General features: G+C 44.9%; 1 protein-coding gene across 1 annotated transcript in view; it reads left to right on the top strand.

The window, feature by feature from the left end:
- The window catches only part of CNTNAP2 (contactin associated protein 2), a gene marked incomplete at both ends in the record, with an annotated part of 2,009,686 nt that overhangs the window by 1,835,111 nt on the left and 151,691 nt on the right, over positions 1 to 22,884 (top strand). Inside the window, 2 exons of the mRNA XM_082661728.1 lie at positions 12,268 to 12,504; positions 20,259 to 20,392. Coding sequence (XP_082517854.1) covers positions 12,268 to 12,504; positions 20,259 to 20,392 — 371 coding nt within the window. The remainder of the gene's footprint in view (positions 1 to 12,267; positions 12,505 to 20,258; positions 20,393 to 22,884) is intronic.

Raw genomic sequence — 22,884 nt, 5'->3', positions numbered from 1 at the left:
ACATATTTGTCAATTACCAGTTGTAGTTTAGTGTGAGAAAGCCTTTGAAATTACTGCATTTTGAATCTGTTTCACAGGAGAATGAATGTTTAAGTCCAGTTGTCACAGAAACAATTGGTAAGCTGTGCAAAACAAAGCCAGGGAGGTCATTTGCAAACCAGAAAGGCAGACTCAGCGTAAAGACAGCCCCTGGCCTGGGGAGGAGCCCAGTGGCCTTTGGCCTGCCCACTTATGGATTCTGTGTGGCATCATTAACAGTTCTCAATAAACATCTTTTTTTTTTCAAAAGGCATAGTGTGGCCTACCTACTCAACATCCACCAATACCGTGAGGTCTCAGATAACTCTACTGGGATATAACCTAGCTCTTGAGTTGCATGAAGTGGATTGCCACTAGCTTCTAATACTTCATACATTCATGCCTCATTCAAGACAGCAACCCTAGATGAGTTTCTTTAAATCACTCTGTTTATGTAACCATCAGCATTGTCCACGGGAGGCCACTTCCCATCTGTTGAGTGAGACTCCAGCTGTGACAGTTGACCCACATTAAAGCTGCCCGTACAGTGGGGCATGTTCTCTAAGGATGGCAGATAGTTTGAGGATGGTTTCTGTTGGTTGAAGGACAGTTCAGGGCTGGGTAGAACATTTCAACAAATCTCAAGGCTTATTAGCATACCAAATAAAGTAGCCACACAGACAAAATGGCGAGATAAGGAGGAATAATAAGCAGTCATTCCTTTTACCTTCCTTGGTCAAGAAAAATAACTTGTTTCAAAAGATACACCCTGCTTTAATTATAAAAAGAATCATCAAATGGGAATGGCTTTGGATTTCAAGAAATATATATGTGAATGTCTCAAATCTTACAGTCAACCACGACCTTCGGGTGTGGATTTTTAAAATCAAAATAGAAATCATTTTAATATTAACAAAAGATTATCATAAGTATTAGGACATTTGTGGATTTTCTGGTTCTTTTCTATTAGGGTCTTAGCTGGTAAAGAAAACAGAATTTTATCAACTTAAAGAGTCAATTGTATTTTTATGTTTGGGAGTAATAAACAATCAATGGTTACCTGATTGTTTCCTTTTAAAATTCCCAAACAAGAGACTTCCCTGGTGGTCCAGTGGTTAAGACTTCGCCTTCCAGTGCAGGGGGTGCAGGTTCGATCCCTGGTTGGGGAGCTAAGATCCCACATGCCTCGCTGCCAAAAAACTAAAATATAAAACAGAAGTAACATTGTAACAAATTCAATAAAGACTTAAATAAATAAAATTCCTAAACAGGAAGCTGGTAAACAAATCACTTTGTGGACGATGTTGGGCAGATTACTGCCCAATATCTGTTACCTTATCTGTAAAATTAGGATGATAGCATCTATCTCAAAAATGCTGTTAAATTAAATTAAATAATACATAAAAATTGCCCTTTGTGTCTGACACATAGCAGGAGTTCAGTAGAAGCTCATTTCCTTCTGGCGTGTAAACGTGTATCTGGCTCCAATTCAAAAGTGTACTCACTGAATCAACAAACTTTCAATGAGTGCCTCCTTTCACTAGATTTCACGGCTACAGCAGTGAATTATAAACAGTGCTCGTCTTCAAGGACCCTGTGGTTAAGAATTCTATTTGGCTCTTCAGATCAGCTGAGCAGGCACGAAAACATGGGATGTGTAGTGTCACGTACAGAGCAAAGAAGAAGCAACTTGCTACTTAGCAACAGAATGAATAGAATCAATAGAATGGTCCTTGTATCTGGCACAGGCACAAATTATGCAAGTAAATAAATTTACAAAGAAATAATTCCTAAAAGCCGTAGCTCCATAGCAAACGATGAAGTTAGCGGAGCAGAGGTAAAGTGAGGCAGAGACATTTGATTGAGGACAACTTTGCCTGTTAAGGCTATTTAGCCAATTAACCAATCTATCAAAATATGCTCCCACTTGCTAAGTCAATAGAAGGGAGAAAAAACAGTAGAAATTAAGAACATCTGTTAAGCTGTAAGTCATTTAATTCTTTTGGATACATTATTCTGAATGCCTATCATAACACTTTCATTAATAAACTTCTCTTTTAATTAATGATTATGTCTAAGTTGATGGAAGAGCATTTCTCTCAAGAAGCCCACTTTACAAAGGGAATGAGACTGAAGAAATTGTCAGCTAAGGAAGGTCAGTGCAGATCAACTAGTTAAAGAATATACTGTTGCTATAAAAAAAATTCAGATTCTATTCAACTCAATTCAAAAAATATTTATTGTGTATTTGCTGGATGCCAGGGGCTGGCTGAGGTTACCAGGCAAAGTTCTTACCCTAAAACGCTCACACTCTAGTGAGGATCCAGATGTGTAACTCAGGCATTCAGCTCCCAGCTTCCTCGCCCCTTCCGTGCCTTCCCTTTCTCTCCCCTCTCCTCCTTCCCAGGATGAAAGAGGTGAGGTGGGCCCCCTACGTTGCCTGGTTATTTGCAAAAATCTTTCTACATGGAAATGTATATATATACACGCATACATGTATATATAGCCTCAAGATGGTTTTCTAAAACTATCTGTGTGTATATAAGTGTCTGTGTCTGTATATACATTTTTCCCCAGGAATGGGACAATATTGTGTTACTGTTGGTTTCTTAGCTTGCTCTCATATGGTTTCAGGACTTAGTCTTTGTGTGTGCGCGTGTGTGTGTGTCTGCATATACATATATAGTGTGTGTGTGTGTGTTCATCACACAGAAATGTAGTGAAGTGTTAAAAGTGTTAAAAGTTACAGAGTCTGGATATGTAGGATATGGAGGTTCTTTGCACTAATTTTGCAACTTTTTTGTACATTTGAAATTATTTCAAAGTATAGGATTCTTCTAAAAGTTTTGAAAACAAGTGATTCAAGACCCTTTACAGCCTCCCTTCTGCCTTCTTTCCTAGCGGCACCTTCTGCCAGCTGTCACCCCACACTTGCCACTGAATTAGACCCAACACCTAGAGCAATAGAGCTGGAGGGGTCCATCGATTAAATGCATTACATTGGAGTCATCCCAGGAAATGTTGAAATATACCAACAGGCAGGCCTTTCCCCAGACTAATTAAGTCAGAATCTCTGAGAGTTTGCCTCAGACATATTTTTCTAAAGTACAGCGAGGCTGCAACGTTCTGACAGAAGTTCCTGAACCCCAAAACGTTCCGCTCCTCTGTGCTTTGTTCACGCTTTCGTCCTCCCCAGGAGCACCCTTGCCACCTTGCGAGTCTCGAGTCTTGCAGGTACGTGGTTGTTTGTCGGTACCCGACTCAGGGTCCTCTTCCTAGCGTATCATCCAGCCCTTCCCTCACCCACCCCTGAGACAGCCCCTCTCTCCCCTGCTGTTGCCGCCCACACACACTCTGTGATTCTAAATCTCAAGCTCTGCTCTCCTGATGGCCTCCCAACCAACTGCGGACTCCCTCCCGGAAAAGTCTCGTGTGTTTGCTCTTGTTATCAGCATGGGCCTAGCCTAGAGTAAGAGTCCAAGAAATGTTTACCAGTTCAATGCGAACAAGGTTACATGCGTTGGACTGAAGTTATAACATAGAGCTGGGAGGGCACTTAGAAGAGCTCTGTACACTGCATGGGGCTCTTAGCAAGGAGCTGGCGCTTACCCTGACAGGAATAGTGAGTAAGGAATAGAATAGAAGGGATGAGAAGGAAGTGGAGGTGTGAAAGCCAGTAACCCAATCAGGCAAGACCACAAGCAGAGCACAGGAGGCGCAGCTAGGAAGCAGCAGGTCCAGATAGTGAGGGTAAGGAAGGTCATTCTGGGGCCTGAGTCATCATCCAACACAGAGCCTAACGACCCTGAGCACCTCAATGGATCATTTTGAATGAGTAAGGAGTGAACTAATTTTTATTATTTTTTCCTCAAATTTGGGGAGTTGGGGTCATGAAATTTTATTTAAACTATTAACTCTTTCCCCAGAAAAGTGCATACACACTTAACTTACTTTCATGTGAAGTTTCAGAAGATTTACAGATTTTCTGAAATGTCTCTAGTGACTCCCCTTCCAAATGATACCCCAAATGTTAAGAAAAGGGATGAAATTTAAGTTTAGGAGTAAAATGCTCTCCGCTCCCTCCAATCCTTTCACCAAACTGCAGCCAGAATGATCTTTTAAAATGGCAAATCGGATTATATCACCTCTACTTAAACCCCTTCAGGGCTGCCCATTACTTTCTATATAAAAAAAATCCTCAACATGCCACTCCCTTTCTCACCAGCCTCTTCCTGCCACTTGCCCCCGAATTTTAGCCATCCTGACTTTGATTGCATTGGTCCTTAATATTCCCTCCTTCCTCAGGGCCTTTGCACATGCTCTTTTCTCTTCCTAGAATGCTTTCCCTACCCCCAAATCCCAGTTAAATCTCATTCTCCCTCAGTAATTAACTTAAATATCATTTACTCCCTGTTAAATATCTAATAGCTTCATGGCTTAAATTTATTATATTCTTTCAAATATAATAAATATTTGAAAGAAAATATGGGAGAGCCTGGGTGCTAGCCAGATCGATATGGGTTCAGTATTTAAGATGAGAATGATTTAAAGTCCACAGCAATTCAATGACTTGCCTGACCAGGGTCATAGAGCTACTTGGTGGCAACATCAGGACTAAAACCCACACCTCTGATTCCTGCCCTCCGCTTGTACCACATTAATCCCTTATAGATGTCTCAGCTGAAGTTTGCTGCAGTGGCATCCTCATCTCCCTTGCTCTCCCCAAAACATTCTAACCTGTTAACTGCCATATATGCCAGTAATGCTTAGTAACAGTTTCAGGAGCATGACCCTGGAAATTCTGCATGCAGACTGTCTTCCTGTTTAAGACTCTAGTAAATGTGTTCAGTACTGTTGGCTCTTAAACTCCAAGTGAGAAGGTCCCCTGGCTCCTCCATAGTCAACTCATGGAACATATAGTTTATTGATGTGTTTCCAGTAATAAACTTTACACCTGTGTCTCATGGGTAGCACATACCATTCAGGCTAAATGTATGAGATTTTTCTTTGGTATTTTTATCCTTTGTATGGATTCAGACACTTGAAATTTATTACACACAAACTGACCTGGCAGTGCCCTGACCTTTAGAAAGAATGGTGGGAAATGGCTGCAATAGACATGTATTCACCTGCGGAAACAGAACAAGTAGAGATGAACATTAACCCGTCTGCATCCAATGTTGTTGGCCCAAAATGATTATAGTAAATTAAAGAAAACAGCAAACAATCAGAATTTAAAAAGTCAGGAGGGAAATTCAGAGTGGTACACTTGGAGAGAAAAAGCAGATTTTGCCGATACAAGGCCAGGAGAGAAACTGGTTGTATTTCAGGATAGCGGGGCCTTGGGAGTAGAATAGGAAATAAGTTTAAACATAACTGAGCCTTGCAGATTGCCCTGGAAGGAACCGGGCCTGATTGAAAATCGGGAAACGTGCAGAAGGGTGACGTCCAAGGTCTCTAGGAGCAGAGTTCCATAAAATTCACTTAACTTTTTTTACTCAATGATAATTAAAAAACAGTTAATGAGAGTGATCATTCTGATCACTGGAATTCAGCCATGAAAGAGTTTAATGACCTGAGGCTGGGGCTGCCGTGTCTGTTCTGCAGAAATTTCTCCTAAATTTTATAGAGGCTGAACAGAGCTTTCAGGATCCAGGGTAACTGGGACAAAGTAGAAGAGAGCTTTGGAAGGCAGGAAGGAGGAAGCAAATATTAAAGTTTGGTTACAGCAGGAGGTAAAAAGAAGGAAGCCTGCTGTTATGGGCTGAATGTTTGCATTCCCTCCCTAACCAAATTCATATGTTGAAGCCCTAAGCCCCAGTGCTGTGGTTTTGGAGGTGGAGCCTTTGGTGGTACAGTCAGCATTCATGCCTGTAGTTTCCACAGTCATAGATTCAACCAAACATGGATCAAAAATATTAGAAAAAAAAAAAAAAAACTCCAGAAATTTCCAAAAAGCAAAACTTGAATTTGCCATGCACCAGCAACTATTTACATAACGTTTATATTATACTAGGCTTTATAAGTAATCTAGAGATGATTTAAAGTTTTCAGGAATATGTATGTAGGTTATATACAAATACAATACCATTTTATATAAGGGACTTGAGCATCCAAGGATTTTGGTATCCGAGGGGGGTCCTGGAAGCAATCCCCCATGGATACCGAGGGATGACTATAACTGGGCTTAGATGAGGTCATGAGGGTGGGGCCCTTATAATGGGATTAGTGCCCTCAGAAGTAGAGAGCTAGCTCTCTCTCTGCCATGTGCACACATGGCAAGAAAATGTGTCTGCAAGCCAGGAAGAGACCTCTCACCAGGAACTGAACCAGCCAGCGCCTCAGTATTGGATTTACAGCCTCCAGAGCTGTGAAGATAGATTTCTGTTGTTTACAACACCCAGTTATGGTAATATGTTATAACAGCCTGAGCAGCCTAACACACCTGCCAAGATGGGGGCTCAGTAAAGGTGGTTTGCTTGAATGACTGGGTCAGTGACAGTGGGTGAATGCAGTTCACACAGGCTGATAGACCAACTGTGAACATCTCTTCCCAACTCCATCATCTCTTAGTGATGCCACATTGGCAGCTTGAAATCAGCCAAGGTAGGAGTGTTTACACCATGGGACTAGGCGGAGACCACAAATCAGGGTTTCCCCCCAGGAGAACTAGCTGTGTAACGTTTACCAGCACGCTCCTGAATAAGTTAGATGAAAGCCTTGTGAGAACATGGTTCCCTGGGGTTCTCACACTCACAGTACACCTTAACATTTGTTGTTGCTGTTGTTTCTGCTTTAATTACTAATACACAGTGGCACTCTTCAATTATCTTTTACTACCCATCCAGAGTGATTCAGCATTTGTAGACTCTCCTGGCAAACTAACCATCATTTAAAGCATTGTTTCTATGGGAAAATAGTTCCAAGTTGCAAGTTACTGACTTTGAAATAAACTTTTGCGAAAGAACCCATCTGTGAGTTGGGGACTTTCAATTCTGGGTCCTCAGGGGGAAGTTAGAGAACAGAAAGAATCATGTCTATTTAAAAAATACAGGTTGCAAAACATATCCTAAGTGAAAAGACCAAAGGAATAGAATTATAGAACTTGGAGGAGAAAAAGATAAGCAATTTAATTACAGGGGTGGGTGCCAGCTGTTTGTTTTTCCACTGTGAGCATCAGGGATTTGGTTAGACAAAGGGGAGAATAACCTTTGTGGTATTTTTCTGGGATGTATGGTTTGTGGATTTTATTTCAAACATTTCCAAACTTACTTTCCACAGTCAGGGGTAATTTACATATGATCCATTTTGAAGACCAAGAAATGGTTAAGACAAGATTACTTGTCTGCTTCAAGATGCCTGTGACCTTTATGATCCTAAGTCTGGCATAATTTCAAAATTTCAAAATTTTGAGACACATAACTCAACAAATCTCCTTCATAATATATCTTAGAATAACTAGACCCAAAATTTATCATTTTTTTATCCAAAAAAATTAATATCAAAAATTAAACTATCTCATATTAGTATTAAACCTTAAATCAAGCATTCGAAGTCAACTTTTTGATCATTTAATGGGGGAAAAGATGTTATTTGGGGCTTGTGAAGTAAGCATTATCTTAATTATTCATTCAGAAGAGATGGGAATATTACTTTCCTAAATGAAATTGCAGTACTCTGATTTGGCATTTCCTTAAAAAGATCTGAAACAATGAAATAAGAGCTGTAATTCTGCCACTTGGAACCTTAAATGGCTCACAGCACTCCCAGGCCCCGCTTTGACAGTTGGGTTACAATGTGGTTTCAGAGCAACGCTTTTAAGCGTGGTATATCCCTTCCTCCAATACTGGCATGAATCCTTAAAGCTTCTTAACGATGGATGACTCTGAAATACACCAAAAGTATTCTCTATGGCATATTTTTTATTTGTTTATCCAAAATCCCTAGCTTTCCAAATTTCCCTTTATGATCTGCCTTGGAAGGATTGTCGCCAGTTTATTTGAGAAAAGCGTTAAGTTCTCACCCAGACAGGACCGCCCAGCAGCCCCACCGAGCGCACTATCCTCCTCCGTTCCAGCTCCCAGCACCTCAGACTCTTGTGTCCCTAAGCATCGCCTCTTACACGTGCTGATTCTCAAGACCCTCTGAGTCGGACCCTCTGAGCTAAAATCTGGGGCTGGGCCTGAGCACCAGCATTTTAACAGACTCCCAGGCCTGTTGAGAAGTGCTGTCAGGGACTCAGTTCTGCCCTCTCTCTGGGAGCAGAATACCTGGGGAGAGCCTGGCCCAAGGGAGCTTAGGATCTCACCGGCGATGCGCTGCATCTGTGGCTCAGGTGCCTGTGGTCTCCTTGGCTTTACCTGCTTCCTCAGCCTCTGCTGCTCAGAACCCCCACCCCTCCCAGGCCCAGGTGCTGCGCTCCTCAGTCGTGAGTTTCAAGGGCCCGGTACGTTTTTTCTCTCCCTGTGCATCCGCCCTGTCTGCTCGCCTCTGGCTTGGTCAAACCCTCCAGCCTTGATCTCTAGCCTTCCTCCCTCCCTCTCTCCAGGCCCCAGGTCTACCTCTTCTCTCCTGCTTGGCCCAAACCTGTTCCAAGATGCTGACCCCTGCATCCTCTGGTAGAACCTCTCTGCTGGCAAAACACACCCCTTGGTGTCTTTGCTCTGGGCGGCCTGCCTGCCTGCTGTCCCCGAATGCTCCCCGCCCCACCAGCTGCTAGACGCTGTCACATCAGCCAGTCCTAGTAATGTCCGTCTGTCCCACTAGGATCTGAACTACTGAGGGTAAGGATCACCTCTGTCTCCTTCACTGTTTTCCCAGCAGTAGTGGGAGCCTAGTGAGTCTTGTGTGAATAACTGATACTGTTAAAAAAAAAAAAAAAAAAGGAGCGTGTAAATTTCACCTGCGAGCACGATGCTCACATTGCAGACTCTCTGGCCCCTAAGTTTGTCTGAACGCTGCGCCCTCAGCTAGAAAGTGGCTTGTCTTCATCTTCACCTTTACGTAGCGACCCGCCTCTGGCTCTTTGGGCCCCGACTTCAATGTCTTTTCACTTGGGAAGTCTTCCTGGAGCCCTGGAGACAGGTCTGGTACCCCTGTTGTTCCAAGTGCCCCTTATATAAACCTGATCCTGTACTGAGCACACTGCCTTCTGATGATGTCTGTTAGCCTAAATTCTCCTCTAGATCAAGAGCACCTTGAGAACAAGGATTGTAACGTCAGCACCCGGCATAGTGCCGGGCATGCAGCTGGTGATCAGTTCCACTCTCTTTGCTGAGAGAGTGGAAAAGGCAGCTCAGGATCCTCTGGGCAGTAAGAGGGGGGTTCTTCTCACATAACCTACCAAGTAAACCACCATAACTCTCACCACACGTGTTCAAAGTGTCAGTGTGTCTCCCCTACACCTGCCACTGGACGTGAAGCTGAATCTGGCCTCTGTACCCCTACACCGAATTACATCTCAGAGACAGAGTTCTGGGTGAAGTAGAAAAGAATAGCTTTATTGCTTTGCCAGGCAAAGGGGGCCACAGCGGGCTAATGCCCTCAGAACAGTGTGCCCCAACCCAGGGGGGTTTGTGAGGAGTTTCACAGTCGAGGGGCGAGGTTGCTGAGAAGGATGAGGGTGCACGCAGGGTCCGCATTCCTTCAGTACAGAGATCATCTGGTGTCAGGTGATGATGGGCGAGCTGTGACCTTCTCTGGAATGAAGAGAGCATCATCAGGTAGTTACATCTTCCATTTGGTGGGGGCCTTGATTCTGCAGAAGAGCGCAAAGATATTGTTATGTGTGTCCCCCGAGGGGGAACCAGGACCCTGCCCCAAACCTGCACTATTGTTTCTTGACTGTTCCTCCCTGGTCTCTGCATCCCCTCCCTTCCCTGATCAGCAATTGTTTGCACCTGCACTTTGGAACCCAAGGAAGGGGACCCAGAAAGGCTTTTGTGCCCAGGAGCCCCACAGGGTCCTGCTCAGTTTCAGACAGAAGACTCTTGAAGGGCGTTGATGCATTTGCTGCACTTTACATCCTGGTGAGCCGTGCAGTGACCAGCGTGGATTAAGTGTCTGTTTAATCCTGTGTTTCCCGGCGAAGACACTCTAGGCATTTTGAGCAGGACAGTTCTTAATTGTGTGAGACAGTCCCACATGTCACAAGACACTCAGCAGGCTTCACCCCCACCCACCAAATGCCAATAGTACCCTCCACGTATGCGCGCACACACACACATGCACACGCACGCGCATGCACACACACTTGCAAAAGCCCTTGGGTGGGGGTCCAGGAGGAGAACAGTACTGCCCATGGTTGAGAGCTTGTAGTTAGCTGAGCTCTTCACCACAGCTCAGTGGGAAGCAGGACGTGGCAGCCTCTGCAGCAGTGCCGGGTGGAGTGTTGCACATGCGTGATCATGTGAGGTGGGGGTCAGGGTGGCATCTGCGGCCCTCAGTAGAAAGTGGTAACCTGTCTTTGGAATATGACTAAGTAATCTTTTTTGGACGCTTGTCATACATTCCAGGCACCAGGCTGAGTATCATCCGTGGGTTTAACCCTCACGACAGCCTGAGGCCCCAGGTTCCAGAGAGGGAAGCTGAAGCTTAGAGAGTTTCAAGCCACTGACCAAGTTAACAGGGTTGGTTAGCCACAGGTGTCTGACTGCAGACCCGGAATCACCACACTGTGCTGCTGACTCTCTCTGTGCTAGGCTTCTTTAACAAGAACAGACTTCAAAATTCCCAGAGGAAAGAATCCTCTTAAAATCGGTCCTCCCCTATTCATTATAATGTAGAGCGGATGTTTCACAAAATACACTCTGTGTAATGTTAGTTTAGTGGGATGTCAAGTCTTACGAGAGAAACGGGTTCCACGGGCAAAGAAGTTTGGGAAATGCTTTCAAGGGCACGTGCAGAAGGCAATGAAACAGTTAACTGTGAAGGCCAAGCAGACCTTGCTAGCCCCCCAGCCTTTCACAGGGAGTCAGGAGGTGCTTTTAGAACATGGAGCAAACAATGGAGAAACTGTAGCAGGAGCGTATCTGCCAGGCAATGATTAAAAACTAATTAGCATTGATTAGCCCACAGGAAAAAACTGTTGAAGGATGGGTGACCTTTCTTCTAATTTCTTAATAATAATAATAGGTACTATTTATTATGTGCTAATTACTTTAATTATCTTTTGTAATTCTTACTGTTATTACCTCTCTTTCACATATAAAATGCTGAGGCCTAGAGAAGTTGGCGAATTAACTTCTAAGGCCGCATAACCAATTAAAGGCAGCACCAAATTTGAGCCCAGTTCCCTCTACCTTCATGTCTTGTGATTTTTGAAGACTAGACCCAAAGTCTCCCAGGACTTCATCAGGGTTTCACCAAGGGCTTTCCTGGGTGAACATCCAAAGCAACTCCGATCTCTCAGAAGATGCCCATGAGTTTCTTGAATTAGTGGTTCATGTGATACTGTTGCAGGAAGGGGGACCCCTTCCAGGACCCGAGAGTGGGCTCTTGTCTAACACTAGGAAATGAATTGTCCAAGGAGACACCGACAAAGCAAGAGACTTTATTGGGAAGGGGCACCTGGGCAGAGAGCAGCAGGGTAAGGGAACCCCAGAGAACTGCTCTGCCACATGGCTCGCGGCCTCAGGTTTTATGGTGATGGGGTTAGTTTCCGGTTGTCTCTGGCCAGTCATCTTGCTTGGCCCCTATTTGGTCTGACTCAGGGTCCTTCCTGATGGCGTGTGCATCGCTCAGCCAGGAGGGATTCCAGCGCGAAGGATTCTAAGAAGTTGGTCGTCTCCTCCCGGCTAGTTTTCCACAGCACCATGTTCCTTATCGGGACCTCCTGTGTGAGACAGCTCAGGGAAGCGGGTCTGGCCGAGGCGGGCGGTGTCGGTCAGCAGTTCCCTAACAATGCCACTGCCTATTCTCAGCATCTCACTTCAACCGAAATTAGTTATTTGGTCTAAGTACTAAACGTGAAACTTTTTTCTGGTATGAGTTAACGTTTCTCAATTTAGCTACTACGTTTTAAGTGGACAGACTGCTATACTCTGTGACACTGCTTTTTTGGTTTCGGTAGCGTATCCGTGTTGATGAAACAACGTCCATCTGCATAGACGTTCCCTTCCTGGAGTCGGTCCACCCTCCAGGAACAGCCTTAGCGGCCACGACAAAGCTCACCGTCTACCCAGGTTAAATGGTTGGTGGTATTAGCCTCGGACTTCTCACCTTTCCATTTTCTCTTTCCTTTTCAAACAGATGTGGGTGCATTTTTTGAAGAGGGGATGTGGCTGCGGTATAACTTCCAGGCGCCCGGGTCCGGTGCTAAGGAATCGGGCAGCAGGTCGGAGAACTCCCTGGACCCGCAGAATGGGGCCCCGGACCTGGCCCGCGAGGAGATCTGCTTCAGCTTCAGCACCACCAAGGCACCCTGCATCCTCCTCTACGTCAGCTCTTTCACCACCGACTTCCTGGCAGTTCTCGTCAAACCCACCGGTAAGGACGAGGATACCTAGCCTTCTGCCCTTCAGTGTTGTAATATCGGAGACCATCTCCAAATATACACTAAGCCAGGAGTGTCAGTGCGACTGAAATAGGCATCCCATTTTAGAATATACAAATGGACTTAGGATCTCTCAGAGCAATCGAAGCAGTTCTAAAGCATATAAACATGCCAGACACTGAGTCCATTTCCTCTCTGAAAACTTGAGTTCTATGACACTTGGAGTTTTAAGATCTCTTTTTTACAAATAAAAATATTTAGGTGTATCAAGGAGCAAATCTCTCTCATTTCCCAGTGAGACTGTACAGGTTGGAGGCACGGAGGCTACCTCTCTCATGGTCTTGCTCTTTAATGATTGAAGCTCTGCAGCCTTTTTTTTTTTTTTAAACATCTTTATTGGAGTGTAATTGCTTTACAATGGTGTGTTAGTTTCTGCTTTATAACAAAGTGAATCAGCTATACGTATACATATATCCCCATATCTCCTCCCTCTTGCATCTCCCTCCCACCCTCCCTATCCCACCCCTCTAGGTGGTCACAAAGCACGAGCTGATCTCCCTGTGCTGTACGGCTGCTTCCCACTAGCTATCTATTTTACGTTTGGTAGTGTACATATGTCCATGCCACTCTCTCACTTTGTCCCAGCTTACCCTTCCCCCTCCCCGTATCCTCAAGTCCATTCTCTAGTAGGTTCTGCAGCCTTTTCTGACAGCTATTTCAGTGTCATGGCATCTTAAAGATCAAGACTTTCTTCTGTGGGAACTAAAAATTATTATTATTAACCCAATTCAGCTTGAGTGTTAATAAAATAGTAAATTCTTAAACTTCTCTGGGCAATGCTCTGTCGGTTTAAAAGATAGGTGGGAAAAAAATGTTCCTTAGGATTTTTCCCTTTCAGAAATTATTTCTGAAGAAAGAAGCCGAAAATCAGACAGATTCAGCATGAAGATGTTCATCATAGTTTATACTGTTATTTATGAAAATAAGGACTGGAAAAGACCTAGGAGTTACATTTTAGGAAAACAGTTAGTAAAAGAGGGAATCACCATTTTATGGAATATCGTGTATCCATTAAGAACAATATTTATGAAGAGTAATTAATGACATGGAGAAAATTTTTATGTAATATTATATAAAACCAAGAAAAGGCATGGTACAGCCTTGACTGTACGATATCAGTTTAGCTCTGTAAAAACGATGGACAGAAAAACAGCAGTAATGTGGGCGCAGAGTATCGTTGTTTGTTTGCGCAGTTGACTTGTCTCTGCTGGGTAATACTCTTCCACACATGTCAGATGCTCTCAGTGATCCTGTCCCTGTTCTCACCAGAAAAAAACAGTTCAACCAGGAAGTAGAAAAGCGTACACCCCTGCTCTCTGGAAGTTCACCTGTTAAGTTTCTTTCTCCTGCATCAGATTAAATAGCTGTTTAATCCATCGATGTTCTCCACCCTCATGTCCCAACCTCGCCTCAGTGAGCAGTGGGTTCTCACCTCTAGCTCGTCAAGAATGTCAGGAACATGCCTCAGTAGATGCTGTATTGTCTGCTCCTCAAGCCACTGCCACGTTAAAATCTGGTCCCAATTCTATCCAGTAACTCACGCCCCCAAGCCTGCACCGGCCCCTGCGAGCACCCACGCGTGTGTCTGTGGGCCTTTGTCATGCACAGGGGGTTTGACTAGTCGTTTCCATATTAATGGCTACCGTGTAAGGCTGCCCGAAGCTGTGCTAAGTGTTTCACATGCATTAGTTCCCAAGAGCACACACTCTATAAGGCAGAGTCCATTCTTACCCTCTTCCTGCAGGTGGTAGACTGGAGTGCAGAGAGATTGGGTGATTTGCACACTCAGCTGGTGGTGGCACAGCTGGGATTCCTGAACCCAGGTGTCTGATGCTGGACCCAGAGTTCTCCACTGCCCTGCTTAGAGACCTCTAGAACACTCGGTGCATTTGCAAAGCATGGACAGTCGGTTTCTCTCTAATTATTGCAAGGCCGTCCTCAATTGCTAATGAAAATTTGGCTTCTTCATACTCCAAATACTGCATTTTTTATGAATTGAGATTTAAAGCTAGAAAAATTTGAGGAACTCATTGAGGGAAAAGAAATAAATAAGGACTAAGCCAAAATGTCATTAAAATAAAATAAAAAGTTCTAACTAAATGCCCTGGCATCTCTTAAACTTAACATATCGGAAGCTGTATTGTCCTCACTGCTCCCAGAACCAGGCCCCTCTTCTTCTGACAGTGCTACCGCTTCTCAGACACCAGAACTCACAGCCTGGCCTCATTCATGAGCACTCCGTCCTTCCGCCTCTTGCGGGCCATCCAGCCTGACAAGTCCTGTGCATCCTGTTCTCACCGTGTTCTTCCAGAGTATCCCTTCCTTTGCTTCCCCACTGCTACTCTCCTGGCAAATGTCTTCTGATTCAGCGCTTTCCGACATTGGTGCTGGCGTGGCAAACATAGAATGTTATCTTTGAATGGCACCTGGGCAGATGCATGAGGTTGTGTTTGGGAGGCCCCCAGCCCAGGGACTCCAGCAGGCCTTACCTCCACAGACCTGCCAAGGCCTGAGGGTAGCCGGGCTCCTGGCACCCCGTGACCCCACCGTGGGGTACCAGTGCACCTCAGCACGTCCCTGGGATGCTCTGTCCCGACCGTCTCTCTGCTTCCAGCCACGCTAACCTTGCCCAGCCCGGCCAGAGTAGGTCTTCCTTCACACACAGTGTCCCTGTCATACAGCCAGGAGGGCCTCCTTCCCCAGGATCAGGAGGACAGATCCCGAGTCCCAGCAGCTTCCAATCAGGACCCACCAGGCTCTTGAGTGAGAGCTCGGAGTGCAGAACCAGAAAGTCTGGGTTTGAATTCTGCTTCTCCGTTTGCAGATTGTGGGATCTTGGGCAGCCGTGAGCCACTCCGAGCCTCTGTCTCATCATCTGTTACATAGTTCTCCCTCAGAGCAGTGCTGTGGAAGTCAAATGAGTTAGTAAGCGTAACACACGACACACACACACACACGCACGCGCACACACACACACACACCCTCACACACACACACGCATGCACACACACACACGCACGCGCACACACACACACCCTCACACACACACACGCACGCACACACACACACACACACGCACGCACACACCCTCACACACACGCACACTGTATGGTGTGTGTTAGCGGTTATTATTATCCAGAGCCCATGATTTAATCTACGTTTTGCCGCATATTGAGGCCACGCCTCTGTTCTCTCCCTTCTCCAGGAACTCTTCCCTCCTCACACACCCCAAGGACGTCTGCCCTGCTGCCTGCTGTGCTCCCTTATCTGGAAAAGCTCCATCTTCCTCTGTAGCTTAATACCTGCCTTTCATTCTAGACCCAGATCAAGTCTCACCTCCTTTCGATGACTTCTCCTTACTTTAAACTCCTGTTACACTTATTTTCAATGTCATTTGTTTGGCTTTTTGTACACTGTATTGTTACCCATCTTTGTTACAAATATGCCCTGTCTTCCCAGTGAGATGAAAGGCCCCCGCACTACATCTCCTGCATACAGTAGGTGCTCTGTGATTGTTTGCTGATGGTAATGATGATGACCGTAGAGAATAAATCTGTTAAGCACATTATTTGCTGCAGCCAATAATTGTCCCTTATAACTGCTTTAATTCACCCGGGAGATGAACATGAGATGCAAGAAGTGAAGTATCTCTCCATCTTAATAATATTTTATTTTAATGAACAAATATTAATATTCTCCTTCTCATCATTTAGTGGTCTTTTTGTGCTATTGTTTGAAAGGAATAAATATATCATTTAAATTTTATTATTCAAGAATATTGCCATTACTGTTTATAGATGTTCACTATATATAAATTTTAAGGTCCAACTCATCTTTTTCCTCAAAGCAGATCATTTCCATTGCCATTAAGTGAAGCAGTTAGAGAAGTTTTACATCATATTTACAAAGTCCAAGAAATCCAGGAAAGAGAAAAAATAATGAAAACAACTTAATACTGATTTTAATGAGCTGGAGAACATAAAGGGGCCAATGACGAAGAGACAGTAGGGAGAAAAATGTCCAGGGTTTTGTGGGGCTTTTTTGGCATAATTACCAGTTCCTCCAACTCCTAGCCTCAAAGGCAGAGCCCTCTCTTACTTCTCTTTGCATCCCCAGATCGAGGCACGGCCTGGCGCATACCATACAGGGGCTGGGGATGGATGTCTGTATTAGCAGTGGACTCCACACTTATAGCCAGCCAGGCAGTCCACTTCTAGACCTTGAAACCTTGGGTTCAACAGGGGCACTAAATAAGTATGTTCTAAAGAAATTAAGTTTTAAATGATGAATGAATACAGCTGTGTATTTAAGAAAACTGGCTGTGATCATACAAGGTCAGAGCACCAGAAGTAAAGTGGAGAATAAAAACTCAAGACAATTGACTTGTTTTTTCTACCTATAGCCAAACAACTGCCTAATCATCTCCTTCACTGCCAAACAATAGATTGTTTTTAATGCTATTAGAATAAAGAAAAAATAGGGTAAATCACTGAGGAGTGGGGAGAGAAGTAGCCCAGGAAATGGGAGCAACATATTCAAAGGTCCTGAGGCAGGAAGAATTGTATTTCCTAGGGAATACGAGAAGTCCTAGGTAGCTTGAATGTAAAAAGTAAGAGGGTAGGGCTTCCCTGGTGGCGCAGTGGTTGGGAGTCCGCCTGCCGATGCAGGGGACACAGGTTCGTGCCCCAGTCCGGGAAGATCCCACATGCTGCGGAGCGGCTGGGTCCGTGAGCCATGGCCACTGAGCCTGCGCGTCCAGAGCCTGTGCTTTGCAACGGGAGAGGCCACAACAGTGAGAGGCCCGCGTACAGCAAAAAAAAAAAAAAAAAAAAGTAAGAGGGTAAATGGCATGTTTTAAAATAAAGTAACTGACAAGCTGTGATCAGACAAGGCATCATAAGCTATGTTAAGAATGTATGTCTTTATCCTCTAAGCAGCTGGAAAGTTTGAAGAGTTTTAAGTGAACCAGACAAATAGTCAGTTATGCATCTTGAAAAGATTTCTCTGCTAAGAAAACATGGGAAGGAAGAAAGCACAGAAGCAAGGAGACCATCATCCATTCACTCAACAAGTAGTTATCCAGCACCTACCATGTATCGGGCGTTGTTCTAGACGTTGGGAACTAAGTCATAAAGAACATAAACAAAAATTCTTACTCTCATGGAGTTTACATTTTAGCAGAAGACAGCAGTAAACATACTAAGTACAGTATGTTGTATGGTAAGAACTCTCATGGGGAAAAAAATAAGGCAGAAGAGGGAGAGCCTGGCCAAGGGAAAGGAGTGGGTAAATTCTGCTTCTAATAAGGAAGTCACAGAAATGATCACTGAGAAGACAATATTTGAGCAGGACCTAAAGGGAGTGAGGGCTCAGCCATGCAGATAACTGGGAAATGAGCATCCTAGGCAGAAGAACCAGCAGGTGCCAAGGGCCTGAGGCAGGAACATGCTGGCATCTGGGGAGACAACAAAGAGGCCAGTGTGTTCAGGTGCGGAGTGAGAAAGGAGGAGAATAATGAGAGGTTATGTCAGAGATGAGGGGGGAGACCACAGAGGGCCTGGTGAGCCGTTATGGAGATGTCGACTTTTACTCTGAGTGAGACAGGAGGCCATGGGAGGGTTCTGAGCAGAGGACCGCTCTGACTGCCGCGTGGAGAGACCAGGTATGTGAGGGGCGGAGGCCAGGCTGGGCTGAGGGAGCGTGGCGGAAGGGCAGTAGTTAGAATGGAGGCTAGTACAATAATCCAGACAAAAGACGGGGGTGGCTTGGTCCAGGAATAGAAATGGAGGTGATGAGAGCAGTAAAATTCAGGGTGTGTTTTAAAGACTGAGCCAAGAAGCTTTGCCAATAGATCATACGTGTATTATAGGAGCAAGGCGGGAGTCAGGGCTTTTAGGCAGAAATAGCTGGAAGGATAAAGTGGCCGTTAACTGAAATGTGGGAATTGTGATGGAATAGTTTTTGGAGGGGAAGATCAAGAGTCTGGTTTCACGTATGTTGTGTCTGAGGTCCCAGTGCGACACCTCCATTAATGGGTTAGTAGTAAGAGAGCACGGAAAGAGGGGACTCGCCTGAGAGTGAAATGGGGTCAAGGGTGATCATGTTTAAAGGAGGGACTGATTTGGATCACGTGATCCAGGCAGAAGCCAATGCAGGTGAAGCCCAGGTGGTGGCCGTCAGGTCACTGATAGGGTGTGGCCAGCACAGAGGCCCTGAGTCGGGCCAGGAGCTCTGCGTGCAGGGGCAGGCTCCTATGGGAGTGATACCAGGGCATTCTAGGTGCCAGTGGAGGCCCTGTGGTTGTGGAGATGGGGGAGAGTGGGTGAACTTAGACCCATTTAGGAGACGAAAGCCAACAGTGCTTGGTTGAAACGCTATAAAGCAAAGGAATCTAGGATCAAGTGCCAAGAGAAAACTCAAGCAGTGAAGCCTTGCCAGATTTGTTCAGAAAGGAGAAATAGGAAATGCAAGTAATTCACGATTGTTCTTTCAATTCCAGGAGCGTAGCTCAATATTTTAAATGGCACAGGTAACGCAAAATAAAGAAGGGCAGCATTCAGAAACTATTGCATTTATGTACGTGCACATGAGGACATGAGAATTACCTACGGGGAGATATCGCCAAATATTTAGAGTAGTTTACCTTACCTCTGGACGGTGGAGTTTCCAGTGACTTTCTTTCTCGTTTCTGTTCACTTTTTAAGTTTTAATCATCGTGTTTTATTTCACAACTTAGAATATCAGTTTTGTTCCTCTGGAAGGAAAATGAAAAAGGCGACAAAGAATCTTTAGGTGATTTGCAGTTGGCCAAACTCTTGCTAAATTACTGGCTCCATTTTCAAGCTCTGAGATGTCAAAAGCTATTAACACGAAGATTCCAATTTGAGTAAAAAATGAGATAAAAAGTCGATGGCTTTAAAAATCATAACTAAGAAATAAAAGCTACGTTTGCTGTGCAGATTAATTAAAAGCAGGATATAGAATATTATATTAATCTTTTTGAATATTGCTTGTCATTATTGGGAAGAAACAAGAAAGAGAAAAAAGAATAATTTTTTGAGGCAAAGTGAACGACAACTGAGAGGCGATGAGGACCCATCTTTTTGCCTTTGGTTTGCATTTGGATTGATGAGGTCTCTAACCTAGAATAAAAGCCATTGCTTTGTTTTCTTGGTCTCAGTGAAGCCTCCCAAAATCCCATGGATTTATCTTCTGTAAATTATGTTTATTCTTAATATTGTATGTTCGTGGTTCTTTTATATGCTGAATGTCACACTTTGCCTATGGCATGAGGTCATCCCGGCATCCTGCACTTACTTTTTATTTCACAGAGTATTTTGTGGGGCCTGTAGGCGTCTCCATGGTCCTGTACCATGTATGTTCCCATTCTGCCATCCCAGGCTCAAGCCCGACTTGGGTTGTTTATACCATGTGCTGCTCCAGCTTGGAGATGACGGTCACCGATGGCTTGTTGTTGGTAGATTGTCAACGTGCGCGTGCCTGGTGCCGTGAGCCTTTATGGATTCGTGTGCCTCTGAGCTAGTGACTCAGAATTCAGAACGGCAATGACATTGATGGACGTTGAAGCCGAGTTTAATGGAATTAGCCTCCAGGGGTGGGGGAAGTGACATTAAAATGAAATCCAGAGTGGAGAAATGACTGAGTTTCTTTTCTTTTCTCTGTGTAGGAAGCTTACAGATCCGGTACAGCCTGGGTGGCACCAGGGAGCCATATAACATTGACGTGGACCACAGGAGCATGGCCAATGGGCAGCCCCACAGCGTTAATGTCACCCGTCACGAGAGGACCATTACTCTCAAGGTACACACGTGTTACTCATCAAGCGGATGTGATACAGGGTTGCAATCTCTGTCCTCTGTCATGCTGGGCTCTTGGTTTTGTTTTGGGCGGTTAGGACAGGTGGAAGAGATGCTTCTGATATTTTCTCCTACAAATTTCTAACCTGTGAAGTAGAAAGATATCCAGTTCCTACAGGAAGGACAATGACAGAGTTGATGGAGAAGAGATTTCTTGGGAGAAGGTAGAATAAATGTTTACTCTGTATGTTCTTTGTAGCTTTCCTGCTTGTAGCCCTGCACATCTATCGGTCTACTGCTTTTATCCATTGCAGCATCTTTTCTCTCCATGGTCTCAGACGTCTGAAGCTTATCGCGTTTCCCAGCAAAGGTTATTTTGGTTTATCTGACCTACTTCCTTCACGACTCCACTGCAATGTGAATAACTATTTTCTTTTCTTCTATGCATGCTTTGCCTTAAAAATCCTCAGTACACAAACCTTCCCCCGCATCTCAGACCCTGGTTGTAGGCTTTCCGTACACAAAGGGACGGTTTTATTGCGACGCTCAAACTTTATTTCAGGTTCATGGATTGTCCCTACCCCCAAGACCGATTTTTTACAATGAAGAGACCAGCCTGGGAGACACCATGAATAAAACATGGCATGAGGAGGTCTCCCTGGGAACTAAGGCAAAGATCAAGGCTGGAACTGTCACTGCATTCTCTAGAAGGGGTTCAGAATAGATACCTGTCAGGAAGAAGTGCAGCAGGGGGATGCTGTCTTGTCAGTCAAGTGGAATGTCATTTGCAGGGGTTCAGCAGCCTCTCCGACCTCATTCGAATTCGGGTTCGGCTGGGAACTGTGGGAAGTTCAGGTTGCAAAGGAGAGGCACAAGCCCCGTCTCTTCGTGAGCACTGGCGGATGTCAAATTCATAACTTGATATGGAGTTTACACTTGGCCTTTAGCAGTAAATGCTAGAGAGCATTTTCAGGAGAGGCCTTTCCTAGGAAAATGACAATGTGCAGTTACAGCCTATTGCACAATCAATCAAATGGGGCATATATAAGCTTCTCTCATAGTGATGGACAGTCGCTGAGTCTAGCGCAGTGCCTGTCACGTGTTAGGTGCTGCAAATTACTTATGGAGTAAACCACGCCCATCTTCCACCATAACTCAAGTTTGATTCAGAAAAGCCAGCAAGTCCAGGATTAGTATGGTGGTTTATACCAGTACAGGAAAGGGGTGGTTTTATACCATTTTATCAACGTTGTGTTTATTGGCTTTTGATTAGAGGCATTCTCTTGTTTTAAAGTGTGCCGTCTGTCACCTCTCTTAAAGAAAGTGATTATCTTGCCATTTCACCATTGCAAAATAATATTAAAAGTTAAAAAGCTCAACAGTCAGCTTGAAGGACAGTGTCAAGGAAGGGAGCTGTCTCAGCTGCGGAGTTTTGCAAGGTTAATCCTCGCTGTCTCCAAGAAAACGCGTTGTATGTCGGGACCGAGCCCTGTGGGTTGAGGAACCACATGCAAAGACGAGGGTGGGGTGAGTGGGAGAAGCGAGTCCAGATGATAGGCTAAATAATTCCATTTCCTGGTGCATTTCCCCAAATGAGAGTCTGGAGTAAAGAAGGTCAAGATGGCCTCCCTTCTGCCAAATTCCACCAACTGGGGAATCTTTGGAAGGAAGCAGCAGCTCTTTAAGAGCAAATATTAGCTTAATCAGAGCTGCTGTCTGCTACAGTAAACGAGAGATTACCCTGAAGCAGGGGAGAGGGATGGGCTGTTTTAAGGACTTGGGGCTCTTGAGGAAAGGCTGAGAAATCCACGCAGTGGAGGAGCCAGAGGCCTGCAGAGTCCAGGGGACCAAAGTGGGGCTGGGGAGAACCGGCTTCTATTGCTCAGGGTCCTTCTGATCACAAAGGACAGAAAACCAGTTCAGAATTCATTTGTAGAGAAAATTCCTAGGGTAGGTTATAGAATTTAAGAAAGGGAAAACCAAAATTTTGAAAGAATGCAGGGGACCTGGAGGATTCAAACAAAGCCTAGGCCACGACCAAATGCCTCTCTCTCTCTCTCTCTCTCTCTCTCTCTCTCTCTCTCTCTCTCTCTCTCTCTCCCTCGCCCCCCCTTCTCCCTCCTCTCCTTCCCTCCCTCCCTCCCTCCATCTTCTCTGCTTGCCCACCTGCCTCTGGACAATTCCTCTTGCAGCAGGCTTCATCTGCCACACATCATGGGACACAGGCACTGAAGTCGGCTCACATCTTCCCAGTTTTGCTGGGACCAGAAGCAAGGTCCTAGTTTCTCGGTTCTCATTTTAAAATCCGGAGAAGGTCTCTGATTGACCTGGCTGGGGTCACGCACTCACCCTATTGTGAGGGGAGGGGAACAGTGACTGATAGCCCCTAATCAAACCTCATGATTAGAGTGGGGAATTGGGGAGAATCTTCCAAGGAACAGGACTACAGTTCCAGGAAAAGGAAACACGATGGGTACGAAAAACTTTGGCTGCACA

Source organism: Grampus griseus (assembly GCF_964374135.1).
Source record: "Grampus griseus genome assembly, chromosome: 9".
NCBI lineage: Eukaryota > Metazoa > Chordata > Mammalia > Artiodactyla > Delphinidae > Grampus > Grampus griseus.
This window is presented reverse-complemented; position numbering and strand designations above follow the sequence as displayed.